Genomic DNA, 19,058 nt, shown 5'->3' with positions numbered 1-19,058 from the left:
AAAGAGAAAGAAAGAAAGAGAAAGAAAGAGAAAGAAAGAAAAAGAAATAAAAAGAAAGAAAGAAAGAAAGAAAGAGAGAGAAAGAAAGAGAAAGAAAGAAAGAAAGAAAGAGAGAAAGAAAGAAAGAAAGAAAGAAAGAAAAAGAAAGAAAGACAAAGAAAGAAATAGAAAGAAAGGAAAGACAGAAAGAAAGAAAGAAAGAAAGAAAGAAAGAAAGAAAGAAAGAAAGAAAGAAAGAAAGAAAGAAAGAAAGAAAGAAAGAAAGAAAAGAAAATGGAAAATGGGAAAATAGTAATGCCCAGTGACGTGGATAAGTAACTTTAATCAGATTACAAATTTGAAAATAGCAATGCGTTAGATTACTTGTTTGCTGAAAAAAGTGTTCAGATTAAAGCCACTAAGCAGCGCGTTGCCAGATAAGCCATTAAGTTAAAGGGACTACACAGAGTTTAAAAATGTTAAAATAATGTATGTTTATCCCCCTACATGTTCCTGCCATGTCCTAATGTGTAGAATGAGCTCAGACCTGTTCACCACAACTGCCTCTAAAATCCTGCACTGTCACTCAGAAAGGTGTTACTTCGGGTCCAAAGTGCCGTCATGCACGAGCTTAATATAGAAGCTGCAGTTACACGTCTGACCTGAGGTGGCAGTAGTGAGTATAAAATGACCAACTTGCGTCTAGTCTATTTAACATAAAGAAACAGGTAATCTCAAGCTGATTTTTAAACAAGTTTGTTGTTAGTTTTCAATAAAACTACTCGCATTTGGCTTTGGCTTAACATTTCATATTCACAGCTCTCACTTTGCGGAAAACATATCGTGATATATATCGTATATCGATATTCAATCTAATATATGATATGAGTTTTGGTCCATATCGCCCAGCCCTACGTTACCGGCACCACTGTTTACAACACACATGACTAGTCCCGTCCGGGACCCTGTCAGCCCCCTTGAAGGGCCAAATGTGGCCCGCGTGCCACTCTTTGGGCACCCCCTGGAACTAGTGGACAGGTCTATGGTACATCATGTGTCTTTTAAATGACAAAATCCGGATGTTTGACTTAATTTCTGTGTATAATAATGATACAGGTTAAGAAAACCTCCGTTAAATCGCGTAAACGCCTGAATCTCCAGACTCTTTTACACTATTACACTTTTACAACACGGTCTATTTCTCTGTGTTGACGTGACCTCCTTCACTGATGCCTTTCTTGAGGTCAGCCAGTGTTGCGCAAAGGTCTCGAGGCCAAAGTTACGGTCGCCTCCACCGTTCAGCGCACACACGGCTTCACAGTCAAACGCTAATGCACGTTTCAGTCAATAATTCTGCAGCAATCATATCCCTGACAGAGAACAGCGCGCGCACAAGCTACGACTGCGGTGTTTTTACTCCCCCCCTCCCCTCCTCCTCCCCTCCCCTCCCACTGTGACACAATAACAATGATCATACAACAATAACGCGCCATTGTTTATCCAATTGACAGTAGAGAGGGGAGCGAGCGCTGCGCAGAGGAAACGTCGTGGTATCAATCAATGCTCGCTTTGTGCCGCTGTTATTACGCGCATTTTCTACGGGCTGCAAATCCCCCCCGCCCCCCCCCCACCGATCTTTCTCCGATAAAGTCCAGAAAGCAAACTTGAGGAGGCTAGCCTTGAGAAAACACTAACTTCGGTCCGCGTAAAGATGCCCCCCTCCGAAACGCGCGCATTTTTGCAAAGGTTTTGGAGATGTTCTGCAGAATGCGTAACGCTGCTTTCTACGCACACAATCAAACAAACACTAAGCGACGCCAAAATGATGCGATTATCTTCTATCGTAGCGTTTTGTTCCCATTCAAAAGGGCACAGATGTATCGTGCATCCAAAAGCGTTCAACCCCAAAAAAGCACGTTTAGGATAAGTGTATGGGAGAAGGGGGGGGTGAAGAAAAATGCACTTACGATTTCAAAGGATTATGAATGACAGTCGCCATTTTCCTGCTGGACTGTAACGTAATATTCCAACAAATCTCCGATGTGTGTGTAGTTTGGGACCCTTATGAAGAAAAAAAAAATGGAAAGAAAAACACAGCAGCCAATGCGCTCGTGTCCACTGCGCGCCCCCCACCAATGGCCGCAGCGGCATCAGGAAAGAAGGCGTGCACCGCGGGGTCGGAGAAAGCTGTCAAAAATCGTGTCCGCGATCAATCAAGGATAATGTGATGAGATGAAGCGTAAACCATTGATATTCTTTTCTTTTCTTTATTCTTATTGACCGTGCATATGCGTAAACGTTTTTTTTCCCCTGCCTTGTCCATACCATTCAGATCGATAAATAAAATTAAACCACTACACGCGCGCTACTATCAATAAAAAAACATTCAAGATGATTTTACGTTTACCACAAATTACGTAATTAATCAATTTATGCTGTTGTTGTTATTAACAACAATAAATAAAGGAATTTACTGTCAGTTGCGGTGCGTATCCAAAACGTGCTATATGAAAAATAATATAATAAATAAATAACAATACAATAAAATAAATATATACATTATTATATCACAACACGCCAAATGGAAAATAATAATAAATAATATAAATGTATTGCAAATTGTGGGATGTACCGAAAACACGCTATTTCACAATAAAAATAAATACATTTAAAAGTTTTTTTTTTTATTACAACACGCAGAATGGATAATAATGATAAACAATATAAACCCATAATAAATGTCGAAATGTGCCTTAAAACTACCATTTTAATAAAAGAAATAATACAAAATAAAATAAAACGTATTTACGCAAACGCTACTGCCGTAGATGAGCCAATCAGCGGCGTCTGTGGGAGGGACAAAATGGCGGCCGACATTAGCAGTTTGCCCATCATGCACAGAAACTAGTTCCTTTTTAGCTGTAAATTGCGTTAAAATACAAAATCTTTTATCTACGATTATTTCTCTTATATATATATTGACATTTCTTCGTGTTATATATACTGGTCGACTCTAGTTTCTGGCGGTATAGTCTATAAAAGCCTGAAAAGTGGACTGGTTGCTAACTGAGCTAACAGGAAACAGGCTAAAAACATCAGTATTTCATTAAACTTTTGTGGAAAAGGGCTCGGTTTTCTACCAGGATTATGAGGAGGTGGAACTGGAGAGATGGAGAGAGGCCGCACAGGAGACATCGGCATCCGGGCTGGAACAGGGGGAACCAGCAGAGACAAGAGGGTCAGAGGTGTGTTGGATGCAAACACTGCTACTATGTAAAGCTTGATATATTTTGGCTCTGGACGTGACTGTTTCCTGCTTTATTGGTACTGAAACATAATGTAATAGTGTGATGTAAAAATGTAAAGTAGTTCTATAGAGTTTTTGTTTTGTTTTGCAGACATGACCGTAATGATGAACAAACTCCGAGAAGAACTGAAAGTCAACCAGCTGCTTCATCATCATCTGCCGCCTCTTCATCACCTTCCTCTTCGTCTGCATCATCCAGCACATCTGCTCCAGGTATACAAGATAAGATCGGACTTTACTGACCTCACAATGGAGAAATTCACTTGTTCAGTCAGCTCTCAAGAAACCCTTGGGATGCAAAATGTGCAATCAAGTAATAATAACTGTCTTATATACAATTAATAGAAAAAATAATATATAATGAGAAAGATAAATTAAAAACAGAATCAAAAATAGAGAAATAAAAAAAATATCAAAAGTCAACATTGGCAGTGCAAAGTTTTACAGTCCTAGTCCAGGTGGTTGATAAAGGGACTCTGGGATTGAGGTTATTGCATAGAAGTTATTGCACATGAGTTTCTGTACAGTAGTGATGTACAGTCTGACCGGTGGGGATGTAGGACCTGTGGTAGCACTTCTACTTGCACTGAGAGTGTCTCAATATTCGTATCCCTTACGTTTAACCATAGTCTTTATTCAGAACATATCACAACATGCGCTTCTACTGCTAAAGGCTAAAGGCTAAAGGCTTATACTGCACGCTGAGCTCATTCTGCATAATAAAACTTCCATTAAGTGCACGCAGAGATCCTTTTTTCTTAACACTTGGAAATATATCTTGTATTATGGACACTCTATCGTATATGCGTATCGTGTTGGGAAGTTGTTGGCATTACCCAGCCCTACTTGTTACAGAGTAAGGTATTAAATGTGATAAACTCAATGTTACCACATAAAGCCACTGTTTAAGAAGGGCTTGCTTTAAGAAAATTTAAAACAAAAATGTGTATAGAGTCACCCACAGGTGTGGAAGAAGCCAGTGTGAGTTTTCCAACTGATGAAGATATTATCACAGAAGCATTTGATTAATCATCAAAACTGGCCCAGTTGACATTGTGTATTGTCCTTAACTGTCCATAGAGTCCAAACGGCAGCAATAAAATGCTAACAACTACTTAAATATTTAAAATCTCTATTTGTTTATTTTTATGGAATGTGCCAGGAATCCCCCAGATCTACAGTTTCATCGTCTCCACTTCCCTCCCTTTGTTGCCACTGACTTTTTGCACCTTCTTGCATTAACTTGCTCTATATTTGCTTTACATGTGGTAGAATTGACCTAAAAGAACTGAATACCTTTTTTTGCTATAACAAGTTCTTGCATCTGTGTTTCCGTTTGCAGAGTTGCCAGGTTTCTACTTCGACCCAGAGAAGAACCGATACTTTCGCCTTCTGCCGGGCCATAACAACTGCAACCCCCTGACCACGGAGCAGCTGCGAGAGAAGGAGCGAGAGAAGCAAAGGCAGAAGAGCCTCGCTGAAGATGAGAACCCCAGAAAGGTAAGCACTTTATGGGCTGGACACATCACCCACATGTCCATCGAAGCATCGTCTAACGAAGAGCGGATATAAGGTTACATATCTCTCTACAGAAAGCGCCCAGATCGGGACTAAACATGACGCTGCTTCTGCAAAAACGACAATTTGGAACTGTCCCCGGCAAATCCTACTGCAGGTACCCGGCCACACGTCTGTGAAGTTTTATTCATGTGTGAAGTAGGAATGTGACAACGATTTTGTAGCACAACACAACACCGATACGACACTGTTTATTCTGATATGGATACTTTTGATGACGTCATGCATGTTAACCCTAAAACACTATTGTTCTAATTCATAACAGCATCACTAACGCCAGGTGATTTTTACCCAAGATAAAACACCCGATAAAAAGTACTTCATCAAAATCTATCAAAACATGACAATACATGACACATTTGAGTCGTGTTCTTTTATATTAAACTGTGTCATGTCTAATAAAATGAAAGAAAAGCATCATGAAGGGACCATATACAAATGCTACAAAATTACTGGAGAATTTGGGAACGAAAAATTCCTAAAAAAAAGAAAATAATGAAGATGGAAACTTGGTTTTTGGTCCATCCATTCCTGGGATATGTGAGACTTCTCTGGTGAAGCTCAGGTCCTCGGCACAAACAGCCACAGGAGAGAGAAACTAAATATGTAATATTTTGAATGGGTATAAATGAGCAGCTGATGAAAATAACTATGTGTTACTCACTTGCTGTGAGGCCAGAGACACTAACTCTGCGACAGGAGCAAAGCTGGAGTTGAAGTCGCAAAGTAAATGTGTCAGTCCTGAATGTCAACCTGGAAAGGGGAAAGAGCCTGTTTAAATACACTAACCCTCCCCTACCTTCTATCACTATAACATGTGCCTGTAGGAAAAAGTGTGTTTTGGATTAAGAAAACACCCAGGCCATCAAACATGTCAAAGACAAAGCTGAAGCTCCTCAGAGACCCAGGACACCAGTGCTTCTCAGTCAATCAAGGCCGATAACGGTGAAGAACACATTCAGGACAGTAGAGGGCAGCACTTGGACCGAACACTGCCACACAAATGCGTTACTTTTAATAAGGATGTAGACAGAGGTGTTCAAGTAAGAGCAAAAAGGTACTTGGAGAAAGTGTTACTTGAGTACTGCGAGCACTGAGTAACTGTTTGGGCGTAAAAGTTTAGGTAATCACACCTGTATCACATATTTTCCTTTATTTGGTACAATGTATTGATTATCGTTGTATCAACATATAATTCATGAGCCATGTCTCACATATGACATTAAACTGTGAGGTATCCAGAGGTTCCCATCCCAGCATGAAGGCAGTTCCGCTTTAACCGAGTCGATGTGCTGTTGCAGATTGGCCCATGAGGTTAAAGTGAGTGGAATGAAGCGACAAAAACTGGACGTCTTCAACGCTGACAACAGCAATCAGAACACGGACAACTTCAGGCTCATAGTGGTAAGAACGACCCCTCAAATGTCTGAGAATAGATTTCCATGGAGTTTCTCTTGAGACCAGGAACCTTCAGTGAGCTAAACAAGTTCAAAAGTCTGATTTAAGTCATAATGTTGTACCACTGTAGCTTTATTGACCACGCTCACTGTTTGTTTGGATTTTTGCTCTCTGTGCTTGTCTTAGGGGGACTCGTCTTGCGAGCGAGTGTTTACCGTCAACGATGTGTCACACGGAGGAGCCAAGTACGGCATCATGAGCTTCAGCAGCAGCAGCCAGGGGGCACTCACCGTGGAGATGTGCGACAATCTGTTCTTCACCAACCGCAAGGTGAGACATTTCACCTCTACTCCTGTTTCACTTAGATAATGTTTTCCTCAATCATTTAGTGGAAAAGTCCATTACTCCTCTGTATTTCCCCAAATACCCACAAACAGCAGATTAACGATAGATATATAGAGCATGTGCCACTGACGCTTCTTTTCCTCCAGGTGAACTCCGTTTGCTGGGCCTCCGTCAACTTCCCGGACTCTCATGTCTTGTATCCTCTTCAACAGAGCAGGAAAGTTCATATGAAAAGTAAAAACAACAGCATTCACGAGGTGGATATTCTTTCTGTTCACGTGTCATGAGGCTGTCCATACATAAAGTCTTCTGTGCCTCGTAAAGAGCAAAGCAGCAGAAAGCCTTTTTATCATATTCTGTCTTTTGTCCTGAGGCCTCAACTGGTGAGCGTTTGAGCTGATATTTATCAAATGTAACAAATATTCAGGAGGGACATCAAGAAGAGCAGTAGAAAAGTCTTTCAATTCTTTCTTTTTTTCCCCATTCATTGTTAAAGTCTTCCAGAGCTGGGAGATTTCTGGGCTGTTTCTCACACACTGCTCTTTACAGATCTTCAATTGTTAAAGCAGCACTAAGTAACGTAACCTTAATAAATCCTTTCCATAGTCCCTGTGGGGGTAATACAAGTGTTAATGTGATGATTGGAGGGTCTGTCATCTCCCCCTGGTGTCTCTGGCCAGGAAACCATGCTTGCAACTTGACTGCCACCGGACCGGAGTCACCAATACACACTAATAGAATCAGAAATAAGAAGCTAACAGACAAAGCTAACTGCGGGCTAGCGTCACTTTAAACAAGACAATTAATAAGTTAAAAAATCGTAGCTTGTTACAACACCTGCAGTTGCGCTCATGTCTGTGTTAAAGCAGTACTAAGTAACTCATGCCTCTAGAGGCCATAAGCGCCACTGCAGGTGTCGTAGCATGTTGCATTTTTTTACTCATTAATTGTCCGTGAGAGTAAATACTACGCTGACAGAAAAGACAAAGGGACAGAGGGATATTGTACATCCAATTACACAATGAAGATCATTTGTTTCACTCAAACTTTGCTGTAAATGCTGTTTAAGTGGCGCTAGCCCACAGTTAGCTTTGCCCATTAGCCTGTTAGCTTCTCCTTCGTGATTCCATTAGTGTGTATTGGTGACTCCAACCTGGTTCAGGGAAGTTGCAATCGTGGTTTTCTGGCCAGAGACACCAGGGGGAGATGAAAGACCCTCCAATCATCCCTTTAACATTTGTATTACCCCCAGAGGAACTACGGGAAGGATTTATTAAGGTAAACAAGTTACTGCTTTAATGCAGTTGGCCCGATGATCTTTTAATGAAATTCTGTGCCTCGTATTTGCATCTCTCCAGTCAAAAAGTTCTATATTGTTTCTTGTTTTCCAAAATGAGGTTTGTCTAAATGTTAAATCTTCACACGCCACTGTAAGCGAGTGTTTATCATGGACCTTTACCGCGATGTTCAGACTGTGCCTGGTCGGAGGAGGAGACACTCCCGGATGTGTCAGTTTACTCCCTGCGTCTCTTTACAGCAACTCAAACCCAGGTGAAACGGCAAAGTCCCGACATGTCTCCATCAAAGCATCGTTAACGGTTTGTTAATGGTTTGTGTTTTTCCAGATCAGCCCGGGATGCTGTGCAGTTTCAAAATCGCCACGGCCTGGTCCTGCGCCTGGTGCCTCCACCCTCAGTTTGACAAAACCTTCAGCACCGGTGAGTTCAAAGAGGTGGAGCTGTGCAGGTTATCACCTCACCTGCTTCATGTGTTGCTGTGTTTGATTTCAGGCCTGTCTCGGAGGATTATTCTGAAAGACGCGGATAACGGCCGCACACAGACGTACAGCGTGTCCAGCGACGTCTTGGCTCAGCAGTTTTCTCTCAGGGTCAGTGCCTCCTAAGTGACTGACGGGTGAAAAGCGCCGTACAAATAACAGGGAGTTAAACTGAAGGATGCTTCTTTACAGACAGAAACTGAAGCGTAAAAACGGTGTTCGATAGTTCTACACTGAAATATCTATCACAGCAGAGAAGAAAGGCTTTAAAGAAATCCTTATATTCATCAATTTAAAAGTCTATCATTTAGATCTGTTCTGGGTCAGACACAGGCCACGCCCACTCTCTGTACATCACGTTTGTCATGATCTGAGTTAGACGAAGAAACAAGGTCATTATATAAAACTGCCTTATTAGAAAGAGTATAGAGCTCGACTTCCGGTCACTTGCCGGGGTCCTGATGTAAATGGATAAAATCAAATATTAAAGAGGGGGTATTATGTTTTAGCACCAGTCTATAGCACACTACAATGATGACGAAACCTTCTGTTGGTTTGTAAATGCAGTAAATTAGAATAACTGCCTTGAGGGGTATAACAAGTGAATTTCTCCTTTGTGAGATCAATAAAGGATGATCTTATCTTATCTTATCTTAAACCTTTACCTGTTATAATGGGGGTCGCAGCTCCAAAAGGTTGAGAACCACTGCTTTAGACCTGCACAAACATGAAATACTTCCGGAAAGCGTCATCTATATATTTATCTTCCGGCATAAATGAATTCGCTCCTCGGTGAGATTTTCAAACCCCGTCTCGTCTCGCAGGTCCCGGTGCTTTTCAACGGCTGCCGCTCGGGGGAGATCTTCAGTTTCGACCTGAGGCAGCGCGGTCGAAAAGGCCAGAGCTGGAAAACCCATCGCTTCCACCAGGAGTCGGCCGTCACCTCGGTGCGGATCCTGCAGGACGACAACTACCTGCTGGCGGCCGACATGAGCGGACAGGTCAGGCGCTCGTTCACAGGCGGCCTCATACATGTACGTTTAGATGTGTTTAATTATGTTTTGTGGCTGATTTTAGATAAAAATGTGGGACGTGCGGATGTCGAAGTCTGTGCTGCAGTACAGAGGACACTACAACGAACACGCCTATCTCCCCATCCACGTCTGCGAACCGGAGGGGCTGCTGCTCGCGGGTAAAGACTGTTTTACTTTGTAGAAATGTCTTCGCTCTAATTCTCGCTTTAATTAAAAAATCTGCGTGTTCCAAGCTTATTCATCGTCAATGCATTTATGCCTCCACTTGTTTCTCATGTCCAGCCTGTGTTGTCGAAACTTGCCACCAGAGGGCAGTGGAAGGCGGCACCTGCCATGTTTATTTTGCCCCTCAATCAATGAAGAATAGACGGTTTTAACCTCTTAACTCCCGCCTGAACCGAGAGGATCTTTTTCCTCACGTCATCATATTTTTTTCCCATCATTTTTTTTGTGGGGTATTCAACTCATTTTTGTAACTTTTTTGTCATTTTTTATCACATTTTTGTCATTTTTTTGTCATTTTTTCGGCAATTTTGTATCACATTTTGTCATTTTTTGTCACATTTTTGTTTATTTTTTGGTCAAATTTTTATCACATTTTTGTCATTTTTTTGTCATTTTTTCGTCAATTTTTGTAATTTTTTGTCACATTTTTGTATTTTTTTGTCAAATTTTATCTCATTTTTGTCACATTTTTGTATTTTTTTTGTCAAATTTTATCACATTTTTGTCACATTTTTGTAATTTTTTCATCAATTTTTCTCCAGAACTCCAGATAAACTTACACCAACGTTTCATTTAAAATCTACATTTCAAAACCGCTGAAATGCCTGAAACTTGTTGCGCAGTTTGATGCAAATTAGTGGTGTCAGAATTTCTCATGTCTTTACTCTTTTAATGGGGTCTCATTGTACTTTTCAATCGGATATCTCATCAAATTATTAGCCTATTGAAAACTGCTGTAGCATAGAAGGATTTACTGTCAATGTGAGATTTACTGTTTGTTAATCTGTGAAAGAGCTACAGTATCTATACAACGAGCTGGGTGTCCAATTCAATGTGTTTTACAGTATTGTTACCCTGCTGGTTTAGCAAAGTGATAAGTAACTTACCTTATAAGCCCAATGCCCATCTCGACTGCGCCATTGAAGTGTGTGTGAGCAAAGGGGGGGAGGGAAAAGTCAGGACGGCGGCTCCGTAGGCAGGAGCGGACCATAGTGGACCATAGTGGACCATAGCGGACCATAGCGGACCACAGCGGACAGGTGGACGACAGGACCTGGGATTAGCCTGACACAGACACCGCCACTTTCTAAATCATTGAAATTCATCTTGAAATCGCAGGAAAAAGTTTCAAAACGGTGTTGATGTTAAATATAGTGGGTACATTTCGATCTGTCAAATTAGCGATCGATTAGCCATGTTGTACCATCAGATCACCCGCAAAAAAATACAAATAAAGTCGATTTAGATGGCATAGCCTATATGTGCACGTGGATTTCTTTGGTCACAATAATAATAATTTAAAAAAGATTTCGTATACTGTCCACCTCCTTGTTGACAAAAAAAAAAAAAGAACTAGCCTACGTGTTTATTTCTCATTCCAGTTTAAATGTATTGAATATCGGTGACGTGAGGCCACAGTTTCAGACCCTGCACTTTGTCCAACAGTCGCTTTCGAGGGTCAGAAATGTTTTTCTCACATAGTTTTTTAAACTATGTGAACAAGGACTGGTCGTCACTTTGACAGCAGCTCATATGAGCGGCCGTTCAGTTCTTTCAGTTTCTGTCTATCTCCATTCGCAGCCCTGGTTGTAAAAATAGACTTCATGCTAATATCCAAACAAGCTCCATCAACTTTCTAGCGGTTAAAACGGTCCAAATCAGAGCTTTTTTCATTGCTTTACGCTAACTATCAATACTGTTTGGTAGCCGAAAGAGATTCCATTACCCATAATGCAACGGGCGACCCGAGATGGGCATTCGACTAATCATGACAATGAGAATATCCTTTCTTTTTGGTTGCCATACAGATGTATTCGATACCCATCCTGACTCAAAATATCTGTATGCATAAAGGCTTTTATGCTTTTAATGATTTTCCTGTGTATGAAGACGGAAAATCTATCAAGAAACTATGTACTATGTAAAAATCGCCGGAAGCGTGTCTGGGTGTGTAACATCCAATATTGACAGTTTGTTTGCGTATCGAAGTGCCGCATTTCCTTGTAAGTGAGTTGTAACAGATGTAGGTGAAAAAACACTGCATAATTGTGTGGCATCACGATCGTTTTCTGTTGCATTCGCCATTTTTCCCTTCAAAATGTCACGCGCTTTCATTTCTAGTCACGTGACTGGGAGACACCTATAGGTTGCGTTCACGACATTCTAGATCATCATGTCGCACTTTCAAATGGAGCCTATAAGATGGAACTCAATGGGAGAGAGACAGTTTCAGAAAGAAATAAGATGATCCTTTATAGATCTCACAATGGAGAAATTCACTTGTTAATTCAGCTCTCAAGAAACACTCGCAGTGTGCAAAAAAAGAGAGGAAATGTGCAATCAATGAACCCCACAACTCCCACCTGAACCGAGCACATTTTCTCCAGTTTGGCTTTACCCCAATCCAAAAGCTTCTGGAAAAAAGCTGTGAAAATAGCAACAAAACTGAGACGAAAACAATGATGGAAATGTGACAAAAAAGTGAGAAAACATTGACAAAAAAGTGACGAAAAATTTATGAAAAAGTGGCAAAAATGTCACAAGAAATTGACAAGAAATTGACGAAAAAATGCCAAAAATGTGACAAAATGTGACAAAAAATGCGATAAAAATTTGACAAAAAAGTGACAAAATGTGACCAAAAAAAGACAAAAATGTGAAAAAAATTGACCAAAAAATGACAAAAATTTGACAAAAATTACAAAATAATGTAACAAAAAAAGTTACAAAAATGAGTTGAACACCCAACAAAAAAATGATGGAAAAAAATCTGATGACGTGAGAAAAAAGATCCTCTCGGTTCAGACAGGAGTTAAGAGGTTAAATGGTCAATAAAGGTATCTTATGTACAATGAATGCAAATAATAAAAAATAAAGTTAGAGCAGACTATAAAAAATCTCAGCAGTGCAGGTAAAGTGACATTGATACAGAGATGTTTGCACCTTATTGCATTATTTACCTGATCATTATTGGGAAGTGACTGGATTCACAAACCTGCCACATTCATCTGACCAACATCAAGCACATAGTTTTGAATAGTGTCTCCACTTTCAGACGCCATTTGTGCTGAGAGAGAAGACGTTGGACTTTGTGACAGTTTTTGTTTCATGCGGATAGAGGCAGCTGTAACAGAGATATTTACCATTAACCAAGTCCAAATATTGGCAAAAAATGAATACCTCAATATTTTTGGGACTTTAAAGAGACTAGATGCAAGTTGGTAATTTTTATACTCACTACTGCCACCTCAGGTCACACGTGTAACTGCAGCTTCTATATTAAGCTCGTGCATGACCGGAAGTAACACCTTTTTGAGTGACAGTGCAGGATTTTAGAGGCAGATGTGGCGAAAAGACATTGCTGGAACATGTAGGGGGAGGAAAATACTTAATTTTAACATTTTAAACTCTGCATAGTCCCTTTTAAGGATAACGATGATTGAGCAATATTTTTGCAAACCGCCAGAAACATGATAAAATGGCTGCAAATACTTAAAGATGTTGTTGTCCTATATTCAATGTTTTAATGTTCTATTGTTTTTAGTGTATTAAAAGTATTTTAAAGTATCTTTTTATGTATTTATTTTTTAGAGTGTCAATTGGCTTTTAAGGTTTTATTGTTTTGAACTATTTATTGCTTCTGGATGGTCATATTTTACTTTCTTGTGCAGCACTTTTTGTTTATAAAATGTAACAGTTTCAACATCTTTCCCAATTTTTTTAACTTTTTTTTTTTAAATCTTTTTTTAACCCCATTTGTCTTTTCTTTTTAATCTTTTTTTTTCACCATTTTCTCTCCATTTCATCCACATTTCTTGACATTGGAGATAAACTCGTTTTTATAAAGTGTCTTCCCAACAGCAATATAAGTATCTCTTGTCGACGATATATTTCCCAGCTCTAGATGATTCTGTGATGATAATTAGAACGAGAAAAGTAATTGCATATTTAAATCCGTATTAATGCCCTGTGTTTCCTCAGTGGGCCAGGACTGCTACACGCGGATCTGGAGCCTCAGAGACGGCCGCCTGCTCAGGACCGTCCCGTCTCCTCACCGTGCGGCCAACGACCTCATCCCCAGCGTCGTCTTCTCTTCTAACTTGGGCGGACACAACGGGCCCCCGGGCCTCGTGATGGCGGTGAAAAACGACCTGTTCTACTTCCCGTACAACGCGGACTATGAGGAGATCCTGGAGGAGAGATGAGGTCTGAGAAGATGCAAAAACATCATGTTAGCCTTAACAAAGAGTCTGGACTAAACACTGTTTACACTGAAGAGCTATTTTTAAAGCAATACTTTCAATAAAAGTGTCAAAATATCAATTGTTTTCATCGTTTGTGATAATTATAAACAATTGTGTCTCAGAATTACATTTTTACTGATGGGTTGAAAGACTGCCCTCTTCCTTTTAGGAGTGGAACAGATTAATCAGATTTTTTCTGTGCCAATCCGTTCACTTTTTGTGATTACTCGATATAAATTCAGCATAAATTGTTGTAAAGCCTTACACTGGAAAAAAGTGGCCATCTACAATGTGATAAAATGCTTGAATAAAGGTTATTTATGTTGAATTTGTCGGTTTTAACGAATCTCATAAGATTTTTTTTTTAATGCTGATGCCAATGGAGGAAGCACTTGAAATCCATCCATCCATTTTCTTCCGCTTTATCCGGGCCGGGTCACGGCGGCAGCAGTCTCAGCAGAGATGCCCAAACTTCCCGATCCACGCACACCTCCTCCAGCTGTTCTGACCCCGAGGCGACTCCATGCCAGCTCGGAGACATAGTCCCACCAGCGTGTCCTGGGCCTTCCATGAGGCCTTGTCCCACTAGGACATTCCTGGAGGCGACCAGGAGGTATCCGGAACAGATGCCCGAGCCTTTCAACGTGAAGGAGCAGCGACTCTACTCCCGGGTAACTGAGCTCCTCACTCAATCTCGAAGGGTGCGCCCAGCCACCCTGCGAAGGAAACTCATTTCAGCCGCTTGTATTCATGACTTTGTCCTTTCGGACAAGATTGCGTCCTTGAAATCCAACAAATTAATTTTTACTTGGTAAAAATTTAGGAAGTGACAGAGGTAAAGTTTCAGAGCAGTGTGACCATGGATCTATTATATTAGAGTGTGACTCATTCCCCATCGACTTAACTTGGTCAGCATGGCAACAGTTTAAAATTGTTTGCTTCTGTCTATGTCACTTCCTGTCGGTGTCCAACAAGGAAGTGAAATTCTAAACAACGCAAATAATGGCCAAACTAAAGACAGCTGGGTATAATACTGCAGAATCTTAATTAGAATTGTTTTAACTATGTTTTAGCAAAAATGTGGTCAAATGTGTCATAATGCACTTTAAGATGATTCTTTTTCCAGTGTAAACACCAAGCAAGAGAAATGGATTTCAACAGGCAATACATCTAAATTTCATGAAAAAGTTATGACATTGCTTGACTATTATTACGGCCGACATAAAAAAAATGTTTCTTCCTCAAAAGTTTAATGTTGTGTCCATTTTACTTCTGAATATTGCACACTTGACTGTACACATACAAATAAAATATAGAGCTTTAAAAAACATTAACTTGGACTTGCTGCTGCCTGTGTACACCCCATAAAGTGTTTCCCGCCTTTTCCTCCCAGATTGCCACAGTAATAGACATAAAAGACACTCTCAGCGCTTCCTGCCGTTTAATACATGATAAACATACAAACGAATGGGTTTACATTTTTCGTGATCACATACAGAACATTTTCAGTCTTAAAACTACATTGTTCTAAGTTCATACGTCAAACCAAGCAGCTGCAGAACCCGCTCTCATTCAGCTCCACTGCATTAGTCACAGAAAGGCCCATATTAGAGTATTGCTAATGGTCGACAGTGTCTTTGAGGGACCAGCCTCTGCAGTCAATTCCCTTATTCTTCCATTATGACACTTTATATATAAACGCAATCCTTGTCCAGTTTATCTAACACAATAAGAGTAGGGTATAGTATATCCGCTAATAGTACAAAGTCTTTTTAAAGGCTATTTTAGCTCTTCTTCCAACAAAAAGAAATGTATGGAAGCATAATCTACAAAATAGTGCCACCAGCTGAGTATAAATCAGATTTCCATTCATTGTGATGCTAATTTGTTATGAAATTACAAGAGACTGGAGTACTGCTAACATGCTATGTGCACAGAATATTTTTGGCTAACTTCCTGTTGGCCTGTTAAGCGTAGCAACCACTTCCTGTCCACCTTCTTAAGTAAATTACAGATAAATTAAGATTCAAAAAGCTGAAGAAAAATTAAATAAATATCAACCAGAGTGTGTTCTATTAAAATAAGTCCAGATTGTGGAGCTAGTTTTACCTTTTGCTAGCATTGAAAAAACGCTAGCCTTTAGCTTCAAGGCTAAAGCAGCTACAGTTATAAACACAGCAGTCTCCTCCAATTAAATATTTACATCCTGAGTAAAGTCTATAACATGTTGTAAGTAATTATCCAACAGCTGCTTGTTTTCTGCTACGTATAGTTGAATATTTCTTTATTTCAGCGAGTCGCGGCTAACTCTTCATAGCTAACAAAACACGGACCAGGGCAGTTAGCATCATGTTGCTAGTCACATAGAAATAAAAAGGAGAAGCGATGTTAAATCCCAATATTAGCAAGATGGCTAGTCCAGGACAGTTTTCAGAGTCCATTAGCCTGCTCAATGTATTTTTCCTACAGCCGATTTACCTGGCTAACACCAGGCTGCTGTGTGCGCTCGAATTATTTCGAACTGCACAACAGCCTGGGGACCATGGCCGAAATCTCCGGTGGATTTGGGAACCAATCACAGAGCGAGGAGGGAAGGCAAGACGATGACGCGCTATTCGATATATGGAAGCTTGTAGTTTATTTACGGATAATAAAAAAAAAGTTTATTTACGGATCCAACATGACAGCAGCAGACACGATGGTATTTTTTGATCAAGCTTTAGACCTTGTTCTAAATAATTTAGCTCAAAAGTTTACAGCGGGTACGTCATACGTCATCTCAGACGCATGATAGACTTTTTTTTTTCTTTTTCGTATCGCCCAATAAACGAGTATGGACGATCGTAAACCACACCTCTCCTACGAGAAAATGAATTGGTGGTCCCCAGACTAAATATCACTTGTGATTTTAGTCTGGTGTTAGCCAGGCTAACAGCCGATAGCATTAGTCATCAAACATCGCAAATTATGAGCAATCTAAATGTTTTCAGCTGTCGTCAACCATCAAATCACATTTAGTTGAGGCCAAAGCCTAGTTAGAAATCTGTAATGAATGTACAGAACTTTTGAGATTTTGGTTTATATACAAATTAGCATAAAAAGGTGTCCTCTGAGCTAAATGCTACCTCAAATTCAGTCAGGTTTTTGCTTTTCGTGGGGCTGTATACACATCCAATAACCACTAAACACCATCTTATATTGTGTTAGTGAACAGGCTCAGAGAGCTAAAGGCATTTCTATACTAATCAACATTCCGTGCACAGAGCCTATGGTTTTTTCAAGATGTCGTGTTATTCATCTTGATCAGTGGATATCATTGAGAAAATGGAGCAATACTCGCTCGAGAAACTTTACCTCAAACATTAAGAAAAAAAATCTTTAAAATTAGAGCAAGGCCAGGGCACAAGCTTCCTTTAGTTTCATGGTCATTTCTATGTAAATGTCACTGAATTCCACTTGAAGCAATACTTTATACGTTAAGTACGTTACAAAAAGAAACCTAGAAATAAGTGACATTTTCTGGATATCAGTCAATTTGCCCCTGATTTAAGGAACTCATTTCAAAAACATTTTTTACACTTGAAAAACAGCCACTGGTGAAGATTCAAAGATCACTCAGAGATGTGCTAGTGGAAAAATATGTGCCCAATTGCTGGGTTGCAGGTTCTAGAATATTACAGGAGCCAGTTTTTCCTATTAACAGCATTACACTTTCACAAGTCGTAGCTAAAAAGAAAATATATGAATAAAAAAAATTATCATTAATATCAGTCACTGGGTCCATGATCTCTCTATACAAGACCAAAAATGTCCTCAAAAATAAAATAAATTTTCCTCTATATAATAGTATAGGCCTTTAGAATGCTGTGATGTCACCTGCAACCCAGCAATAGATACAGACAGCATAGAAGGGGGCGTGGCCTCGCCGAGGGGGGAAACAGAATATTTTGGGAAACAAAATTTTTCACTGTTTTTATCAATTTTCTGTTGAAATATCAACTTATTTATCACACAAATCAGGTCCTTATGGATTTTTATTCACAGCAGGTTGTTCAGTAGAAGTGAAAAAATGGCAGTCGTAGCTAGTGCTAGCCAGCGTTAGCATTAGCATGATGCTAACATGAAGCATCATGTTAGCATTGTCTGTTATTTATGGGCTGTTGAACCACTTTGCTCCTCTCCATGCCTTTGTATCTTTATTTAGTAGAAAACTATATTCATAATTCATAACTCTTTTGTTAAAGTTGTTTTTGAATAATTAGAGAAAGTTTAGATTTTTCTCCAAATTGTTTTCCCCCTTAACTGTTTTCAAACATGACCATATATGGGCGATTCCACAGATGCCGTCTGTATCTATGCATTGTACAAATGTATTGAATTTAGTTACTTAAATCAGGGGAAAATTTACATATTTCAAGAAAATTATACTAATTAACAGATTTTTTTGCAGTGTAGTTTATTATTATATATTTATATCTTATATATCTTTTTAAAAATGGGAATGTATATCAGGGATAATCAAGTCAAGACGTGCTTTTAGTTCTTCCTGAATTGTCCTTTTACCTGATAACAAAGAAGTACATTTTTCTGTTGTTCTCAAGCCGTCGTCTGTACTGGGTCTTTATCGGGGTTTTCTTTCTTCCCCTCGGCTGCAGTGGTAGGTTGTCAAGACGTAAAAAGTACAAATAGGTACTTTCACCTCAACGTAGCAAAGTAAAACTACCTGGTACAGACGACGGCTTGGTGTCTGCGATGGAAACGTCCTGTACGACTGACATTTTATTTAAAATCGTGAGCACATTCCTCCTTAATCCAGCTGAGGTGAAAGTACATTAAGAAGGTGCTGAAAGTACAAGTGCGTGGCAGTTACAGGGGATTGTCAAAAGGGGGCGGTGTTCGGGTCGTTTCGGGAAGCGCTACGAGTAGATCAGGGGAAGAACTTCTGTCAATCCATGAGAAGACGATCTACAGCAAAATAATGCAAATCCTTTCATAAATTTCAAGTTTTCACAGTGTTAAACGGGAGTTACCTAAAGGGACTGATGAAACGAACTGCGAAAATCTCGTAAAATGGCTTAACTTTCATGTCATTTTGGACTAGTTTAGGTTCATTTGCTTATTAGACCTATTTTATTGACCTGTTTAAAGATATTTCTATCAGAGCTGCACAA

At 39.8% G+C, this 19,058-nt stretch overlaps 2 protein-coding genes across 3 annotated transcripts in view; one reads left to right on the top strand and one right to left on the bottom strand.

Annotated features, from left to right (window-relative positions):
• Positions 1 to 2,100, bottom strand: part of dpf3 (double PHD fingers 3) — a 63,659-nt gene extending 61,559 nt beyond the window's left edge. The window contains exon 1 of one of the 2 annotated variants that reach the window (XM_079572791.1): positions 1,947 to 2,100. In XM_079572791.1, the coding sequence (XP_079428917.1) occupies positions 1,947 to 1,978 (32 nt within the window). In that variant the 5' untranslated portion in view covers positions 1,979 to 2,100. The remainder of the gene's footprint in view (positions 1 to 1,946) is intronic. The other variant, XM_079572792.1, reaches the window with a different exon arrangement.
• A 742-nt stretch (positions 2,101 to 2,842) lies between these two features.
• wdr21 (WD repeat domain 21) lies at positions 2,843 to 13,927 on the top strand. The gene is made up of 13 exons (XM_079572754.1): positions 2,843 to 3,224; positions 3,378 to 3,499; positions 4,629 to 4,786; positions 4,879 to 4,961; positions 6,166 to 6,268; positions 6,449 to 6,592; positions 6,754 to 6,803; positions 8,079 to 8,158; positions 8,233 to 8,325; positions 8,398 to 8,495; positions 9,209 to 9,385; positions 9,462 to 9,576; positions 13,625 to 13,927. The coding sequence occupies exons 1-13, from the start codon at positions 3,127 to 3,129 to the stop codon at positions 13,846 to 13,848; spliced, it is 1,545 nt and encodes a 514-aa protein (XP_079428880.1). The 5' UTR covers positions 2,843 to 3,126; the 3' UTR covers positions 13,849 to 13,927.
• Positions 13,928 to 19,058: the final 5,131 nt, after the last annotated feature.

The sequence above is a fragment of the Gobius niger genome (genome assembly GCF_951799975.1).
Source record: "Gobius niger genome assembly, chromosome: 15".
NCBI lineage: Eukaryota > Metazoa > Chordata > Actinopteri > Gobiiformes > Gobiidae > Gobius > Gobius niger.
Note: the sequence above shows the minus strand (reverse complement) of the source record. Positions and strands in the feature narration are given on the sequence as shown.

Coding starts and splice junctions, on each gene's coding strand:
- wdr21 (XM_079572754.1), top strand. CDS start 3,127: ATGAGGAGGTGGAACTGGAGAGATGGAGAGAGGCCGCACAGGAGACAT. Junction 3,225..3,377: donor CAGAGACAAGAGGGTCAGAG/GTGTGTTGGATG, acceptor TTTGTTTTGCAG/ACATGACCGTAATGATGAAC. Junction 6,593..6,753: donor TGTTCTTCACCAACCGCAAG/GTGAGACATTTC, acceptor CTTTTCCTCCAG/GTGAACTCCGTTTGCTGGGC.